Genomic DNA, 18,139 nt, shown 5'->3' on the forward strand with positions numbered 1-18,139 from the left:
AAAACCCTATGAGGTAGGCAAATACTATTATTATTTTGCATTTTATTTATATATATTCTTTAATTTTTTAAAATATTTATGTCCAGGGGCGCCTGGGTGGCTCAGTGGGTTAAAGCCTCTGCTTTCGGCTCGGGTCATGATCCCGGGTTCCTGGGTTCGAGCCCCGCGTCGGGCTCTCTGCTCTGCGGGGAGCCTGCTTCCCCCTCTCTCTCTGTCTACTTGTGATCTGTCAAATAAATAAAATCTTTTAAAAAAAATATTTATGTCCAATTAGCCAATATATAGTACTTTCATTTGTCAAATTAAGAAACTGATCTCAGAAAAGAAAAGGGAGGAATCCAAGATTTTAAAATGAGTACAGTTGACTCTTGAACAACACAGGGGTTAGGGATACTGACTCCCCATGCATTTGAAAATCCATGGGTTAATTTCTTAAATGCCACATTTGAGTGAAGTGATATGGTATTTGTCTTTCTCTGACTGACTTTTTCACTTAGCATTATACCCTCTAGTTCTATCTATGTTGTTGCAAATGGTAAGATTTCACTCTTTTTATGGCTGAGTAATACTCCACCATATATTTACACCAACACTTCTTTATCCATTCATCTATGGATGGATACTTGGGTTGCATCCATAATTGGGCTGTTGTGAATAATGCTGCAATAAACATAGGGGTGCTATATCTTTTCAAACTAGTGTTTTCATATTCTTTGGGTAAATACCTAGTAGTGATGTCATCTTTGGAGATTGTTTCTTTGCTGTGTAGAAGCTTTTTATTTTGATATAGTCCCAGTAGTTTATTTTTGCTTTTGTTTCCCTCATCTTAGGAGACATATCTAGGAAAATCTTGCTATGGCTGATGTCACAGAAATTACTGCTTTTGCTCTTTTCTAGGATTTTCATGGTTTCCTATCTCACATTTAGGTCTTTAATCCATTTTGAGCTTATTTTTGTGTATGCTGAAAGAAAGTGGTCCAGTTTCATTCTTTTGCATGTGGTTGTTCATTTCCCCAACACCCTTTGTTGAAAGACTTTTTCCCATTGCATATTCTTGCTTCCTTTGTCAAAGATTAATTGAGCATATAATTGGGAGTTTATTTCTGGGCTCTCTATTCTGTTCTGTTGATCTCTCTGTCCATTTTTGTGCTGCCAGCACCACACTGTATTGACTACTACAACTTTGTGGTATATCTTGAAATCGGGGATTGTGATACCTCCAGTTTTGTTCTTTTTAAGATCACTTTGACTATTCAGGGTCTTTTGTGGTTCCATACAAATTTTAGGATTATTTGTCTAATTCTTTGAAAAATGATGTTGGGCCGTGATCGTATAGTGGTTAGTACTCTGTGTTGTGAAAAATGATGTTGATATTTGGTAGGGATTATATTCAATCTATAGATTGCTGTGGATAATATAAACATTTTAACAATATTTGTCCTCCTAATCCATGAGCATGGATATCGTTCCATTGCTGGTGTCATCATTTTGAAGTGTACAATTCAGTGGTATCAAATACATCCAGAATTTTGTCATCATCCTGAACGGACACTCTCTTAGGCAGTAACTCCTCACTCCTATTCACACCCAATCCCTGGACACTTCTACTTGCTGTTTCTATGAGTTTGCCTATTCTCTATTTCCTATAAGGGGAATTACGCAGTACTGTGTCTGGCTTATTTCACATTGCAGCCTGAAACAGGCGTTCATTAATGCTCATCTCACGGTGGCATCCCCTTTGAGACATTGCAAACCTCTGCTCCACCGAGCTTGATCGCCAGCCAGTCCCCCTGGATAATAGTGGCTTTTCCATCCAGTCTCTTTCTTTCTTTCTTTCTTTTTTAAAAAGATTTTATTTATTTATTTGACAGAGAGAGATCACAAGTAGGCAGAGAGGCAGGCAGAGAGAGAGGAGGAAGCAGGCTCCCTGCCAAGCAGAGAGCCTGATGTAGGACTTGATCCCAGGACCCTGAGATCATGACCTGAACCAAAGGCAGAGGCTTAACCTACTGAGCCACCCAGGCATCCCAGTCTCTTTCTTTCATGCTGCCACCTCTTGCCCCAAGCCCTGTGATGTCACCCAGCGCTTTTTGTGACCACAAAATCCAGGACACCTAGGATCACACTCCTGGTCTATCTAAAGGGGGGCTTTAATTCCAAGTCTATTTGTGAGAAAAGAATAGTTGGTTTTCAACTGAGTACCCCCTACACACACACACACACGCGCGCGCGCGCACAGTGTTCTTAGCTTTATTTTTTTGTTCCTAACTTTAAATAAAAATCCATCACTGCTCAATCATGTATAACTCATCTTTATTTTTCTCCAAAATATTGGCTATAGCACTGACTATGGATAAGAGTTTTGCTCATGACCCTAAAGACACAAAAAGAAATTGGGCATTCTATCCTCTTTCCAAATGTATGCCGTTCTTTTTTGTACACAATTCTCATGCTCTTTTTCAATGCTAGCTTTTCATTTTAATGTGAAGTTTAAATGACTCTCCCAACAGGTTTATGGTTATGCTTTTCTTATATCCTAGTATTTTCTGTGCTTCATCCCACCGCTCACCAGCACTGGTGAGAAGAGGAGGAGGGAAAGCGTTAGAATCTTCACTTCTATGGGCTGGTCCTTGCAGCCCAGTGAAAATAAAAAGCATGCAAAGACTGACTGGCCGAGATGGACGAGTAGAAGCAGTGATCTGTGGGCGAGGCGAGGTGCACTCATGGGCGCCCCATTACATTCCCACACTGTTCTTACTTTCTGTTCTCTAAAATACTAGAGAACGCTTTGCCAGTCTGTGAGCCACTAAACCTAATCTGCCTGTCCCTTTTCACCATCCCAGGAAAAAAGAGGAAGATTTGCAGACCTCTTGGATACTAAATATTTACGGACCACATTACAGATCTGGGTCATATGGTAAGAATGTAATTATTTCAAAATGACTTTTCAATAAACACAGAGCTGACTTAAGTAAATCCACTCAGTGCCAGTGGGGAGTAAAACCACAAGGCTGACTCCAGCAATGTCTTATCTTTCTGCTACCACCACCAACTAACCAATAAATAAACCATTTTTTTTTAAAGGAGAAAGAAAGTATCTACAACTAGATTTTTATTTTTCATATGAGCTCACTTTCTAACCTTTTGTAGTCTGGCCTTTTTCCTCGCCACATGACAGAAAGGGATCCTTTGAAGTCACCAATAATTGAATTCAATGGGATAGACTCTGGTGGTTTTCTTTGTGTCCCACTTCTCTGTAGCCGTGACCTTGAGTACACAAAGATTTTCTAAACAAGATACACAAAGTCCTACTGCATTAAATTAGGAACTCTGTGCCATGAGAGATCATGAAGAATCTGAAAGGTAAGGTCACCAACTGGGAGAAGAAATTTCTAAAATACATGCCCAGTTAAATTTTATATATATACACAACTATAAATATATATAAAATTATATATATAATTCTTTCCAACAAGAAAAGATACCCAAACCAGTAGGAAAATAGGCAGGAGACTTGAACTGGCACTTGACCAAAAATTGTATCAAATAAATGTATGAAAACATGCTCAACCTTAAAATCACCAGGGAAATGCAAATTAAAACCAACGAGACCCATTACAAATCCACTGGAATGGTTAAAATTTAATTAATTATGCCAATTAACTATCCAATTAGATTAACTATAGCAAGTGTTGGGAATAATGTTAAGTAACGGGAACTCTCGTGCACAGCTGACTGGAGTTCAAAGTAAAACCACTTTGGAAAATGGTTCAGAGGTATTCATGACAGTTGAAAATATGCATAGTGTATGGCTCAGTAATTCCATTCATAGCTTTATATCCAACAGAAATGTGTACATATGTTTACCAAAATACATTTGCATGAATGTCCTTAGCATTATTTTATTTGTAACAACCCCAAACTCTAAACCAGCCACATGTCCATTCACAGTATAATGGATGTGCTGTGTTACATTCATAAAAATGAAATACTTTAAAAAAAATGAAATATTTTACAATAACAGGAAAGAGAAACTAGTTATCTACATTCAATATGGCTGAATCTTACAAACATCATAACGAGCAGAGGAAGCCAGACACAGATACATATTCTGTGATTCCATTTATATAAAGATAGAAAGCAGGCAAAACTAATCTATAGTGTTTAAATTCAGGAAAGTATCTATCTGCCTTTCTCAGATAAAATCATTATTAATAGGCTGGTATGTTGCCTTTTAAGACTTTAATTTTTAAAATACTCTCAATATTTAGGGGCGCCTAGGTGGCCTCTCTCTGCTTGCCTCTCTGCCTACTTGTGATCTCTCTGTCTCTGTCAGATAAATAAATAAAAATCTTAAAATACTCTCAATATTTGGAAATTGAACTAGAGTTACTGTATTTTTTTAAGATTTTATTTATTTATTTGAGAGAGAGAGAGCACAGCAGGGGGAGCAGCAGTGGGAGGGGGAACAGCAGCCCCCCGCTGAGCAGAGAGCTTGATGTTGGGCTGGATCCCAGGACCGAGATCATGACCTGAGCCGAAGGCAGATGCTGAGGTGACTGAGCCACCCAGGTGCCCCAAACTAAAGCTATTTTAATAACAAGAGGAAGTATTATAACTACTAGGATTTTTTTTTTTTGGATACTTTGTTATGAAAATTTTCAAACGCACCCTGAAGTAGAGGATACTATGATGACCTCCGACTGATCCGTCCCCCATAACTGACGGTCACTGGTAGTTACTCCTGGTTGCCTTGGCTCTGTTTTCCAGGGCCTACTTTGAAGCAAGCCCAGGCTCCGTGACCTTTCATCCCCAGATACTTCTTTGAGAGTCTCAGCTGCTTGAGGACATTTTCTTAGATGATTCCACTCCTGTAATTAACAGAGAAACAACCATCTCACTATCTTCAGCTGATGCCCGCAGCACTGGCGATTTCCCCGGCTGTCCCTGTATATGCGGTGTACAGCTGACTTTCCAAACCACTTCTATGAACCTGAGAGGGGCTCCAGGGGCGTTTCTGGGGGGCTGATATTTCTTTCCTTGACTTTGACACATGAAATTTTCTGTATGTTATTATAATTTTATCTCAACACAAATATTTACTAAACAATAGACAGAAAAAAGACAAGAAGTAGATATAAAGGGAAAAACTCCCAGGGCTGCTCATGGCCGGCTAGAGACAGCTTTGGGTCAGGCAGAATTCTAAAGATTACTACCAGGGCGCCTGGGTGGCTCAGTGGGTTGAAGCCTCTGCCTTCGGCTCAGGTCATGATCTCAGGGTCCTGAGATTGAGCCCCGCATCAGGCTCTCTGCTCAGTGTGGAGAAGAAGGCTTCCTCTCTCTCTCTCTGCCTGCATCTCTGCCTACTTGTGATCTCTGTCTGTCGGATAAATAAATAAAATCTTTAAAAAAAAAAAGATTACTACCCCCCACCCCCACCCCCCCAGATTACCAACTCCTGTTGATTTAATCACACGCTAATTTGGGGTGCTGGTGTAAAGGGACCGCACAGATGTAATTAAGGTTACCCGCCTTAAAATAGGGAGCGTATGTGGGACTAAACAGGTGGGCCCAATCCAGTCACTTGAGTCTTTCAAAGTAGAGAGGTTTCTCCAGCTGGAAACAGAGACAGAGCAGAAGAGAAAGCGCGAGGTGAGGCCGGGCGGAGAGATTCCTGGGCAGAAGGACCTGGGGAAGGAAGGAAAGAAGGGAGAAGGGCCGGAGGAAAGGAGGGAGGAAGCAAGCCTGCCTGCAGAAAGGGAGAGCAACAGGTCAGCAGTAGCAAGGAGACGGACATGCATTGTCCAGCCCCAAGGAGCTGAGCTGTGCCTGGGTCGGGGCAGATTCTACCCCCCCCAACCCGCCCCGCCCCGCCAAGGCCTCAAGAGACCCACACAACTTTGGGCCTACAGAACGGAGGAAATAAATGTGAGTTGTTTTAAGCAACCACGTTGATGCTAATTTGTTAGAGCAGAGACAGAAAGTCCACGCTTCAAATTTCCTTCACTGGCTGTGGGGCCCTCCTGGGTCCAGCCCCAGGCTGCGCCAGCAAAGCACTTTCCCACCCGGGGTTCCCCTGCACACCTCCCTCCAGCTCCCCAGGATAGGTGCGCCCAGCCGTTGGCGCCCTCTGCACCCGGGGCCTCCCACCCAACCACTCTCCCCTTTCCCCCACTTCTCCCCACCTCTGCTGGCGCTGCCCCTCCTTCAGGCTGGCTTTTCTAATGAGCCGCTTCTCTCCCTTCCAGGCTGGGAATCTCTTTCGCCTACTACGGAGTCATCCTGGCCAGCGCCGAGCTGCTGGAGCGCGACCTGGTGTGTGGCTCGGGGGCCAAGTCCGAGTCCCAGTCCGAGGTGGCCGTAACCCTGCCGGACACAGAGGAGAGCCACAGCCCCTGCCACTGCCACATGTTTGGCCCCTCCGACTACAGGACCATGATTATCAGCACTGCTGGCGAAATTGCTTGTAAATGTCGACCTCAGTGTTTTGGGTCCCTGTTTGGGGTGGGGCCCTGTCCTAGATGTGGCTTTTGCCTGGGCAGAGCTGAGCAAGTCCCCAGTGTAGACCGGTGTGGGGAGAAGTGTGCAGGATAGAGCTTTGAATTACTGTATCCTATCAGTTCTAAGCTGCATCCCCCCCATCCCCGCACCACCACGTTGGAAGTCTCTGAAATTGAGTTGTGTCTTAGAGTGGCTCCTGAAATTTCGTTTGCAGCTTGTTAGCATTTTAGTGGACATAAAATAATAGTACTTAAAAATAATTGGAAGGGGAGGTGAACCATGAGAGACTATGGACTCTGAAAAACAATCTGAAGGGTTTGAAGAGGTGGGGGGATGGGAGGTGGGGGGAACCAGGTGGTGGGTATTAGAGAGGGCACGGATTGCATGGAGCACTGGGTGTGGTGCGAAAATAATGAATACTGTTATGCTGAAAATAAATTTTAAAAAATGCTAAAAAAAAAATCAGTGGTGCCATGAATTTGATGGCAAACAGTATAAATCATTTAAAATACAGATCTAGAAGGTTTGCAATTAATGATAGACCCGCATGTTCTAAGAAGCATCTTGGGCAGAAAGTACCCTTTCTGCACACACCAGTGCTCGTCCTTCTTGGATCCATGAGGAAAAGCCTGGCTAAGGAGTCAGGAGATGGATGACCATGGGACTGGATTTGGGTTGGAACACACATGAGGTCTGGATGAAGTTGCCTCTTTCTGAAATGACAACGGGGAATCCTTGGTAAATGCCACTTGCTTTCGAGGTTTCAGAAATTGTCATTTGTTTTTTAGTGAATCCTCTCAATATCCTGGGCGTTAATTTCCTGGGAAGACGGCTGAGCCTTTCTGTCACCATGGGATGCACAGCCTTATTCTTCCTTCTCCTCAATATTTGCACATCCAGGTATTTTTCTCTCTGATTGCTTGAAAATAATCTAGGTTTGTGTGGTGGGTTTAAGTTGTGGTTTCCTGACCCATAGCGTTCAGTGGGCATCAGGGCAAACCCCTTTGACCTGGGGAGTAGTGAATGCGCTCCTCCTGGTTTGACAGGAATGGTCTTCCCTGGTAACCACCACTCCCCCTTCCCTCTTCTACTGACCCGGCCCCGCCTCTGCACTCCCAGGGTACAGGCGCGAGTGCAGGCGCAGTCATTCCGCCCACTGAGATATTAGGGTCTTTATGCCAACCTTCGTGGAACCTCAGGACTCTAGTTGTTTTCCAAATTATCTGGACCATTGTTATGACGGCTCAGGGAAACAGGTAACCTACATGTGGGGTAAAAATTCGTTTCACTCAATTTGCAATCCTAGAATGTCCTCAATTGTAATCTCTATCATTCTGCAAACCACATCATTTCCCAAATTGGGTGGTAGCAGAAGGGGTGCTCATCTGGGGCCCCAGGCTGGAACGGCACACTTGAGGGGGTGGAAAGGACAGATAGGGAGTTGGGTTGAAGGTTGGGGTCCAGCATTTACTTTAGGACCCCACAGTCAGGCCAGGAGAGGAGCAGCACCTCCTTATCTGTGGGCGTGTATTAGCATCTGTAATACTAAGCTGTGTGATGTGAGCACCTGTCAAGGCCATGGAAAGCCCTCCATGCTGCCTTTTCTAACTTCTCTGGCATCTTGTTCCCTAGCGCTGGCCTGATTGGCTTCCTCTTCATGCTGAGGGCTTTGGTGGCAGCCAACTTCAACACCATCTACATTTACACTGCTGAGGTCAGTTGTGGGTTGGTTACTCCCAAGACATGCAAGGCAAGCTACTTTGATTTCACCGAGCGTAATTTTCTTTATAGCTCCATCCATGTCAAGATTGCATTCTTCTTGTTGGCTGAGTAATAGTCCATTGTAGATCCAGACCACATCTTCTTTATTCATCAGGTGCTGGACATTTGGGCTCTTTCCATTGTTTGGCTATTATGGACATGGCTGCTATAAACATTGGGATGCAGGTGCCCCTTCAAATTAGTATTTTTGTATCTTTGGGTTAATATCTAGTAGAGCAATTGCTGGGTCATAGGGTAGCTCTCTTTTTAACTTTTTGAGGAACCTCCATACTGTTTTCCAGAATGGCTGTATCAGTGTGCCTTCCCACCAACAGTGTAGGAGGGTTCCTCTTTCCCCACATCCTCCCCAACACCTGTTGTTTCCTGTGTTGTTAATTTTAGACATTTTGACAGGTGTGCGGTGGGGATCTCATTGTGGTTATGATTTGAGTTTCACTCATGAATGTCGTTGAGCATCTTTTCATGTATCTGTTGGCCAACTGTAGGTCTTTGGAAAAATGTCTATTCTTCTGCCCATTTTTTAACTGGATTATTTTGGTTTGGGTGTTGAGTTTCATAAATTCTTCATATCTTTTGGATTACTAACTCTTTATCAGGTATATCATTAGCAAGTATCTTCTCCCATTCTTTAATGTTACTTTTTTTTTTAAAGATTTTATTTATTTATTTGACAGAGATCACAGGTAGGCAGAGAGGCAAGCAGAGAGAGAGAGAGAGAGAGAGAGAGAGAGAGGGAAGCAGGCTCCCCGCCGAGCAGAGAGCCCGATGCGGGGTTCGATCCCAGGACCCCAGGACCATGACCTGAGCCGAAGGCAGAGGCTTTAACCCACTGAGCCACCCAGGCACCCCTCTTCTCCCATTCTGAAGACTGCCTTTTAGTTTGATTGATTGCTTCCTTTGCTGTGCAGAAGCTTTGCATTTTGATGTAGTCCCAATAGTTTATTTTTGCTTTTGTTTCCCTGGCTTTAGGAGACCTATTTAGTAAGAAGTTGATATCAGAGAAGTGACTGCTTGTGTTCTCTAGTATCTTAATCGTTTTCTGTCTCACATTTAAGGCTTGCACCCATTGTGAATTTATTTTTGTGTATGGTGTAAGAAAGCGGTCCCATTTTCGTTCTTCTGCATGTCGCTGTCCAGTTTTCCCAACACCATTTGTGGAAGAGATGATCTTTTATTCCATTGTATATTCCCTCCTGCTTTGTCAGGGATTAATTGATCATACAGTTGTGGGTTCATTTCCGGGCTCTCTATTCTGTTCCTTTGATCTATGTGTCTTTTTTTTTGGTGCCAGGACCATACTATCTTGAGCACTACAGCTTTGTAATAGAGCTTGAAGTCCAGAATTGGGATGCCTCCAGGTTTGCTTTTCTTTTTCAAGATTGCTTTGGCGACTTAGGATCTTTTGTGGTTCCATACAAATTTTAGGATTATTTCATCTAGCTCTGTGAAAAATACCAGTGGTATTTTGATAAGGATTGCATTAAATGTGTAGATTGCTTTGGGTAATATAGGCATTTTAACAATACTAATGGAGAACATGGAGTTCTTCCACTCCATGAGCATGGAATATTTTTCCATTTCTCTGTGTCATCTTCAATTTTGTTGACCAGCGTTTTATAGTTTTCAGAGTACAGGTCTTTCATCTCTTTGGTTAGGTTTATTACTAGGTATCTAATGCTTTTTGGCACAATTGGAAATGGGGTCAATTTCTTGATTTCTCTTTCTGCTGCTTCATTATTGGTGTATAGAAATGCAACAGATTTTTTTTAATCCTACCACTTTATGAAATTGTGTATCAGTTCCAGCAATTTTTAAGTGGAGTATTTTGGGTTTTTTATAAAGACTATTGTGTCATCTGCAAATAGTGAAAGTTTGACTTCTTCCTTGCCCATTTGGATGTCTTTTATTTCCTTTTGTTGTCTGATTGCTGAGGCTAGGACTTCCAGTACTGTGTTAAATAATAGTGGTGAGAGGGAATATTCCTGTCTTTTTCCTGATTATAGAGGAAACACTCTCAGTTGTCTTCATTGAGAATGATACTAGCCATGGGTTTTTCATATATGGCCTTTATTATATTGAGGTATGTTCCCACTAACCCTGCTTTGTTGAGGGTTTTTATCATGAATAGATGTTGAAAGATTATGTGGTTCTTATTCTTCTGTTAATATGATGTGTGTATCCTTCTGACTGATGGGCAATTGCTGAACCACCCTTGCAGCCCAGGAATAAATCCTACTTGATTGTGGTGGATGGTTCTTTTAATGTACTGTTGGATTCCATTTGCTAGTACATTATTGAGAATTTTTGCACCCATGTTCAGCAGGGATATTGGCCTGTAGTTTTGTTATTTAGTGGAGTCTTTATCTGCTTTTGTTATCAGGATAATGCTGGCCTTATGGAATGAATTTGGAAGTTTTCCTTCTATTGCTTTTTTTGGAATAGTTTGAGAAGAATGGGTATTAACTCTTCTTTATTATCTATTTATTTATTTATTTTTAAAATATTTTATTTATTTACTTGACAGAGATCACAAGTAGGCAGAGAGGCAAGCAGAGAGAGAGAGGGAAGCAGGCTCCCTGCTGAGCAGAGAGCCCAGTGCAATTCGGGGCTGGATCCCAGGACTCTGGGATCATGACTTGAGCTGAAGGCAGAGGCTTAACCCACTGAGCCACCTAGGCACCCCTTAACTCTTTTTTAAGTGTTGGTAGAATTCACCTGTGAAGCCATCTGGCCTGGACTTTGCCTTGTTGGGTGATAGTCAATTACTTATTCAATTTATTTGCTGACTATTGGCCTGTTAAAGTTTTCTGTTTCTTCCTGTTTGGTTTTCGTAGTTTTTATGTTTCTAGGAATTGATCCATTTCTTCTAGGTTGTCCAATTTGTTGACATAGAGTTTTTCATGATATTCTCTTGTAATTGTTTATACTTCTGTGATGTTGGTTGTTACTTCTTTCTCATTTGTGATTTTATTTATTTGGGTCTTTTCTTTCTGATAAGTCTGGCTCTAGGGTTATATCAATTTTGTTTTTCAAAGAACCAGCTGCTGGTTTCATTGATCTGTTCTATTTTTTTCTAGTTTATCATTTATTTCTGCTCTTATCTTTATTATTTCCTTCCTTCTGCTTGCCTCATTTTTCTTTTTCTAGCTCCTTTAGGGATAAGGTTAGGTTGTTTACTTGAGATTTTTCTTACTGCTTGAGGTGGGTCTGTACTGCTGTGTACTTCCCTCTTAGGATCACTTTTGCTGCATCCCAAAGGTTTTGGCCATTGTGTTTTCATTTTCATTTGTTTCCATGTATTTTTTAATTACTTCTTTGATTTCCTGTTTGACCCATTCATTGTTTACTAGCATGTTGTTTAACCTCCACATATTCATGGTATTTCCAAATTTTTTCTGTGGTTGACTTCAAGTTTCAAAGAGTTGGGATCAGAAAATATGCATGGTATGGTCTCAATCTTTTTGTACTTGTTGAGGCCTGACTGTGACGTAGAATGTGATCTATTCTGGAGAAGATTCTTTGTGCATTTGAAAAAAAGTGTGTATTCTGCTTTAGGATGGAATGTTCTGAATGTATCTGTTAAGTCCATCTGGTCCAGTGTGTCATTCAAAGCCATTGTTTCCTTGTTGATTTTCTTCTTAGATGCTGTGTCCTTTGATGTAAGTAGGGTGTTAACATCCCCTGCTGTTGCCACATTATCATCAGTGAGCTCCTTTGTTTGTAATTGTTTTATATATTTGGGTGTTCCCACTTTGGGTGCATAAATATTTGCAATTGTTAGATCTTCTTGTTGGTTAGATCTCTTTATTATGACAGAATGCCCTTCATCTCTCATTACAGTCTTTGGTTTAAAATCTAGTTTGTCTGACTTATTGTTACTCCAACCTTCTTGTTGACACTCATTTGCATGATAAATGTTTCTCCATCCCTCACTTTCAATCTGTAGGTGTCTTTAGGTCTAACATATGTCTTTTATGGGCACATATAGATGGCTCTTGTTTTCGTATCCATTCTGACACCTTGTGTCTCTTGACTGGAACATTTAGTCCATTTACATTCAGGGTAATTTTTGATACATGTTTAGTGCCATTTTATTGTTTTGTGTTTGCATCTGCAGTTTTTCTGTTCCTTTCCTTGTTGCTTTTGGTCTCTCCACTCAGAGTCCCTTTCAGTATTGCTTGCAGGACTGGCTTAGTGGTCATGAACTTCTTCAGTTTTTGTTTGTTTGGGAAACGCTTTCTCTCTCTTTCTATTCTGAATGATAGCCGTGCTAGATGGAGAATATTCTAGGCTGCAGATTTTTCCCACTCAGCACTTTGAACATATCATGCCACTCTCTTCTGGTCTGCCAAGTTTCTGTGGAGCAATCTGCAGCTAGATTTATGGGTTTTCCCTTGTAAGTTAGGGACTTCTTTCGTGTTGCTGCTTTTAGGATTTTTCCTTGATCTCTGTATTTGCAAATTTAACTACAATATGCCTTAGTATTGGCCTGCTCTTGATTTTGATGGGAGTTCTCTGTGCCTCCTGGATCCGGATGCCTATTTCCTTCCTGAGATTTGGGAAGCTTTCAGCGATTAATTCCTGAAGTAAATTTTCACACACACACCACCCCCCTTCTTTCTCTTCCTCTTCTGGGACTCATAGGACATTGATGTAACTACATTTGATGGAGTCACTGAGTTTCCTAAGTCTGTTCTCATCCATAATTCTTCTTTCTCTCTCTCTCTCTTTTTTTTTTTTTTTTGAAGATTTATTTATTTATTAGAGAGATGGAGAGAGACCACAAGTAGGCAGAGCAGCAGGCAGAGGGAGAGGGAGAAGCAGGCTCCCTTGCTGAGCAGGGAGCCTGACGTGGGACTCGATCCCAGGACCCTGCGATCATGACCTGAGCTGAAGGCAGCCACTTAACTGACTGAGCCACCCAGGCATCCCTTCCTTTTCTCTTTTGTTCAGCTTCATTGTTTTCTCTTTCATCTTCTGTGTCACTTACTCATTCCTCTGCTTCTCCAGCCCTCAGTGCATTCGGTCTGTTTCTATTATCAGTTATAACATTTTTTATTTCTGACTGATTCTTCAACTCTTTCATCCCTGTGGTAAGGGGCTCCCTGAAGTCTTCCATTCTTTTCTAAAGCCCAGCAAGTATCCTTACAAATTGTTGCTTCAAATTCTCCATCAGGCATGTCACTTATCTCTGTTCCACTTAGATTTGTGGCCCTGAGCTTAACTTGTTTCATTTGGGAGGAATTCCTCCATCTTAGCACTCTCCGTCTTCTGTGTTAGATGAGCCTGTTGGGTTTCCTACTCCTGAGAGTAATGGCTTTATGAAGAAGTGGTTCTATGGTATCCAGGGCTTGGGGCTTCAGCGAGTGTCTCTGGTGTGTGCTGCGTGCACTCTGCTGCTGTGTTCTGACTACTCTGTCCCTCAGGCCAGTCGCCTGCAGAGGCTCCATGCCTACAGTGGGCAGTGTTTGGTCCTTGACCAGGACGTGGTGGGTTTTAACTGGGTGTGCTCCAATCTGCCTGTCAGATGAGACCTGGGGCTATTTCCACTAGAACTGAAGCCCCGCAGAACTCCCTGGTCAGGAGATGTGTGGGTGGTGGTTTCCACTGGTCTCTCTGGAAGGGTCCCACTGCGCTGGGCCAGAGGCACACTTGCCCAAGGAGGGCAATCCCAGCAGAGCGCAGGAGGGGGAGGCTGCATTTGTTTTCATCTCAGGAAACAGAAATCTGTTCAGCTTACAGATAGGGTCTGTGCAAATCATTAAAGCCACAGAGAAAAATATTCTTTTCTCCCCATAGTGATAAAAATAGGAATTGACATAGTTGATCTGTGTAATCCAATATGCTTCTGAAGTTACATTTGAAATATCCAACTTAACATATTTTGGAATAAATTCATTTAAAATGTCATTTCTAAGTAAATTTTTTGATACTAATTGTCTAAAAAAAATCAAAGGCGTGTACCTAAAGATGATTGTCTTCTATTACTCCACTCAGAGGACTTACTTTCTTTGCTCTGATATCACCACTATGTGTCTGAATCCATTGTTCTCAATTATAGCCAGCAGTCTCATTTTCCAGAAAAAGAAAAAAAAAACTCCCGAAAAAGGCATTCCACTCCCAGACCTTCTTATAAAAATATAACAATGTCCGCTGAGGCCAGACAGCTTCTTGACTTTACACTGGACAAATGGTGCTTAATAAAATGTGACCAAGTAAAGAGGCAATGTGCTTTGCTTTAGTGAATGGATTAAAAATTATGGGTATTGTAGAGCTTTAAGAGAATTCTCGAGTTTTGAAAAACCATACTTTCATAAAGCATTCTCCCTATAAATTGTTAAGTACTATTTGCTTACTTATTAAACTTCTGCCAGTTCCTAGAAGCATTTAGAATTAAGGAAGTACAGATCAAAGAAGTCTTATAATAAGTGTAAGAAAGTTGTACTTAGAAAGTAGATTATGGGGGCACCTGGGTGGCTCATTGAGTTAAGTGTCTGCCTTTGGCTCAGGTCATGATCTCAGGATCCTGGGATCCCAGCCCCCATGTCCATCTCCCTGCTCAGCAGGGAGCCTGCTTCTCCCTCTCTCTCTGTCCACCAGCCCCCAGCTCATGCTGTCTCTCTCTCTCTTTTGAATAAAATCTTTTTTAAAAGGTAGATTATGCCATAAAATTCCATTTTATTTATTTATGTTTGTTTGTTTATTTGAAGATTTTATTTGTCAGAGAGAGAGCACAAACAGAAGGAGCAACAGGCAGAGGGAGAAGCAGACTTCCCGCTGAGCAAGGAGCCCGATACGGGACTCGATCCCAGGACCCCCGGATCATGACCTGAGCAGAAGGCAGATGTTTAACCGACTGAGCCACCCAGGTGCCCCTGCAGGAGGACTTTCTTTACTTTCAGTAGGACTACTTTATACATTTATAGCTCTAAAGTGGAAGTCTTCTGTTTGATTCCAGAGCTTAACTGTTTGAAATTATACTTGGAATATTCAATTAAACACATTTCGCAGGGGTGCCTGGGTGGCTCAGTGGGTTAAAGCCTCTGCTTTGGGCTAAGTCATGGTCCCAGGGTTAAGGGATGGAGCCCCGCATCGGGCTCTCTGCTCTGCAGGGAGCTTGCTTCCCCCCCTCTCTCTCTGCCTGCCTCTCTGCCTACTTGTGATCTCTGTCAAGTAAATAAATAAAATCTGTAAAAAGAAAAAATTAAAGAAAACATATTGGAATTTGGTCATTTAAAGGCTCATTTCTAAGTGTTTATTTTTCTGATACTTAAAAATTCAGGGTTGTGGTGCCTGAGAACACGAATGTCCTATATTTCATAGCCTACACACCTGTAGAGAACAGCTGGTATTTGCTATATACGGAAGCCTGGCTGGGGGAGGAAGGGCAGGGGACTCGGGAAAGCAGGAGCCCAAGCTAACAGATGCTTCCTATGCTCCTCCCTCCAGGTCTACCCCACGATGATGCGCGCTTTGGGGATGGGGACCAGTGGCTCCCTATGTCGGATTGGAGCAATGGTGGCACCATTTATATCCCAGGTACAGCCCAGGAGTCTCTGTAGCGGGGATAAGTCTAAAGGAGATGGGAAAAGCGGGACACCGGGTTCTTTCAAGTGAAAGGTTTAAGCAGGGAATTTCTGTTGACATCACGAGTATTCTTGAGAGGTTGTTTTCCCATTGTTGGGTGAATTTGGGTAGGGAAAGAGGCTAAGTAAATGTTTCCAGCCTTGTAGTTGGTCAGTAGCATGTATGTCATTGCGTGCACGATTTGGATTTTGTTGGGCATTGTTGCAGGAGGATGGAAAAGAAATGGAGGACATGAGAAGCTTGAGCAATTGAATATGAGTGGGTTTGAACCTGACCCTGTCCAGGGTTACAATCAAGAAGCACAGCATGGAAAGGCAGGGAGGGGCCGTCTAATGCTAGGGGAAACCAGGTCCTAGGATAAAATCCAGAGGTGGCCTGGACTCATGGATGGACCCTTGTTTCTGGAGGGAAACAGAGGCAGATAGGGTGATCAGGGTGGTCATGTTTTCTCAAAGGGCTGAACTCTGCCTGCACTGGTCCTTCTCTTTTGACCACAGAAATGGAAATCCACCTGAGCTGGCTGCCATGGGAGGTTCTGGTCCAAGCAGTGGAGGTGATAGGGACCCAGGCCCTTTCTTCCTCATGTCTGTCTGGGTCCGTGGTCACTCCTTCACCTTTCCGAGAATTCCAGATTTACGAACCTCTCCCTGAAGGCCAGTGTGCTATGCTTGCCTGTGTACTTGGCCATCCCAGGAATACGAAACGTGGATCCTTAGATCCAACCACCAGAAGACATGGTGGTACTCTTTCTTCCTCCCAGAAAAGGGACGGTCAATAGCCAGGTCTGGTCAGATGTTCATACTCGAGCTCAATCAGCTGTGGCCAGGGGTCAAGGTTATCTGCAAATGCAGCTGGGGAAATGCAGTTTTCAAAGGAAGGTTTTGTGGGCCGAGCAGACAGACTGTCATGTGCATTTCCTATAACTTAACACATTTTGCCCCCACTAGGCTGTTATTCATTTGTTTTTAACTATTTGGGGAATGTTTTCCCCCTCACCTTAAGGAAAAACGAGGGCAGCTTTTGTCTAGTGATTTTCAAAGTTGTTTTTGTTTTTGTTTTTTTTTGTACTGCTTTCACCATTTTCAGAAAAAAACGCAGTGGTAAAAGCAGAAGTAAGATATGAATCCTGTTTCTGGATGACTCAGCTCTGGTCTAGCTTATTTTCTGAGCTTTAAGTAGAAATTGCATCTCTCTGTTTTTCAGCCACTTGAAACCTGTCTTTTGGGTCTTCGTGGGTATTTTCCCTAGAGGCCACACAACTTTTTGTGGCTTTGTGGATCGGGCAAGATCACCAACTGTGTCTAGGTCTTCTGGGTCCATAGGCTCTGACCTACTTTAGCCTCCTATGGCCAGGGAGTTGCAACCTTCTACAGTTAAATCGCTCCTCTCTCAATGTCCCTTCATCTGTAAGATAAAGATCAAAACAGCACCCACCACATAGGTTTGTTCTGAGTATTAATACATGGAAAACACTTAGCCCAACTTTGGTCACATAGTAAACACTGAATAAATGTTACCTAATAGCAATGATCACTAATAATGAAGGCCAAATGCTAAATGTTTCAAATATCTCTCAATAACAAAAATACATTTTTTAAATCCAGTATTTTGAACACAGTGCAATTGGGATGTTTTGCTTTCTTGATGGGTTTGGATGGGAGGTCAGAATCCCAGATCTGTTCGCTCCTAGGATATCTGCTTGGGTTTGGGGTGGGGTGAGCTGCTCCAGGCAGAGAGGAAGGCCTTGGCGTCACTCTCGGGAGCTGATAATCCGTCCCTCCGCCTTCCCTTGGATGGGCTTCTCCAATTTGAGCGCGTATCAGAATTACCAGGTGTAACTTGATAATGAGAAGACTGCAGGATTCTACCCAGAGACTGAGGCTGAGTATGGGACCGCCAGGGTCGTTCCAACAAGTACTCAGAGCAAACCTGCTGAGACTGGCCTGTGGACTGCCTTCAGGCCAGGCCATCCACAGGGAGAATAACAAGTGGGAGAGAAGCTTTACTTTCACTTAATTCTTCCTCTTCCTCCTTCCCTTCTCAACCTTCTTCCCCTTCCTCCTCCTCCTCCTCCTCCTCCTCTTTTTGCCCTTTATTTAGGAACTTCTTATGATGACCCGTTTAACAAGTTGACTTCAAAGTACTTGCCTGCAAATCTACATACAGTTTGGCAGTTGGAAAACACACACACACACACACACACACACACACACACACACCACACACACACACACACACACACACACACACACACACACACACACACACA

The 18,139-nt window shown here is 42.7% G+C and overlaps 1 protein-coding gene across 1 annotated transcript in view; it reads left to right on the forward strand.

The window, feature by feature from the left end:
• LOC111151898 (SVOP like) overlaps positions 1-18,139 on the forward strand; it is a 64,321-nt gene that overhangs the window by 26,916 nt on the left and 19,266 nt on the right. Inside the window, exons 9-13 of the mRNA XM_022510115.1 lie at positions 2,844-2,917; positions 6,249-6,466; positions 7,290-7,401; positions 8,134-8,215; positions 15,733-15,822. Coding sequence (XP_022365823.1) covers positions 2,844-2,917; positions 6,249-6,466; positions 7,290-7,401; positions 8,134-8,215; positions 15,733-15,822 — 576 coding nt within the window. The remainder of the gene's footprint in view (positions 1-2,843; positions 2,918-6,248; positions 6,467-7,289; positions 7,402-8,133; positions 8,216-15,732; positions 15,823-18,139) is intronic.

Source organism: Enhydra lutris, unplaced genomic scaffold (genome assembly GCF_002288905.1).
Source record: "Enhydra lutris kenyoni isolate GAN:26980312 unplaced genomic scaffold, ASM228890v2 scaffoldscaffold27, whole genome shotgun sequence".
NCBI classification, from domain to species: Eukaryota; Metazoa; Chordata; class Mammalia; order Carnivora; family Mustelidae; genus Enhydra; species Enhydra lutris.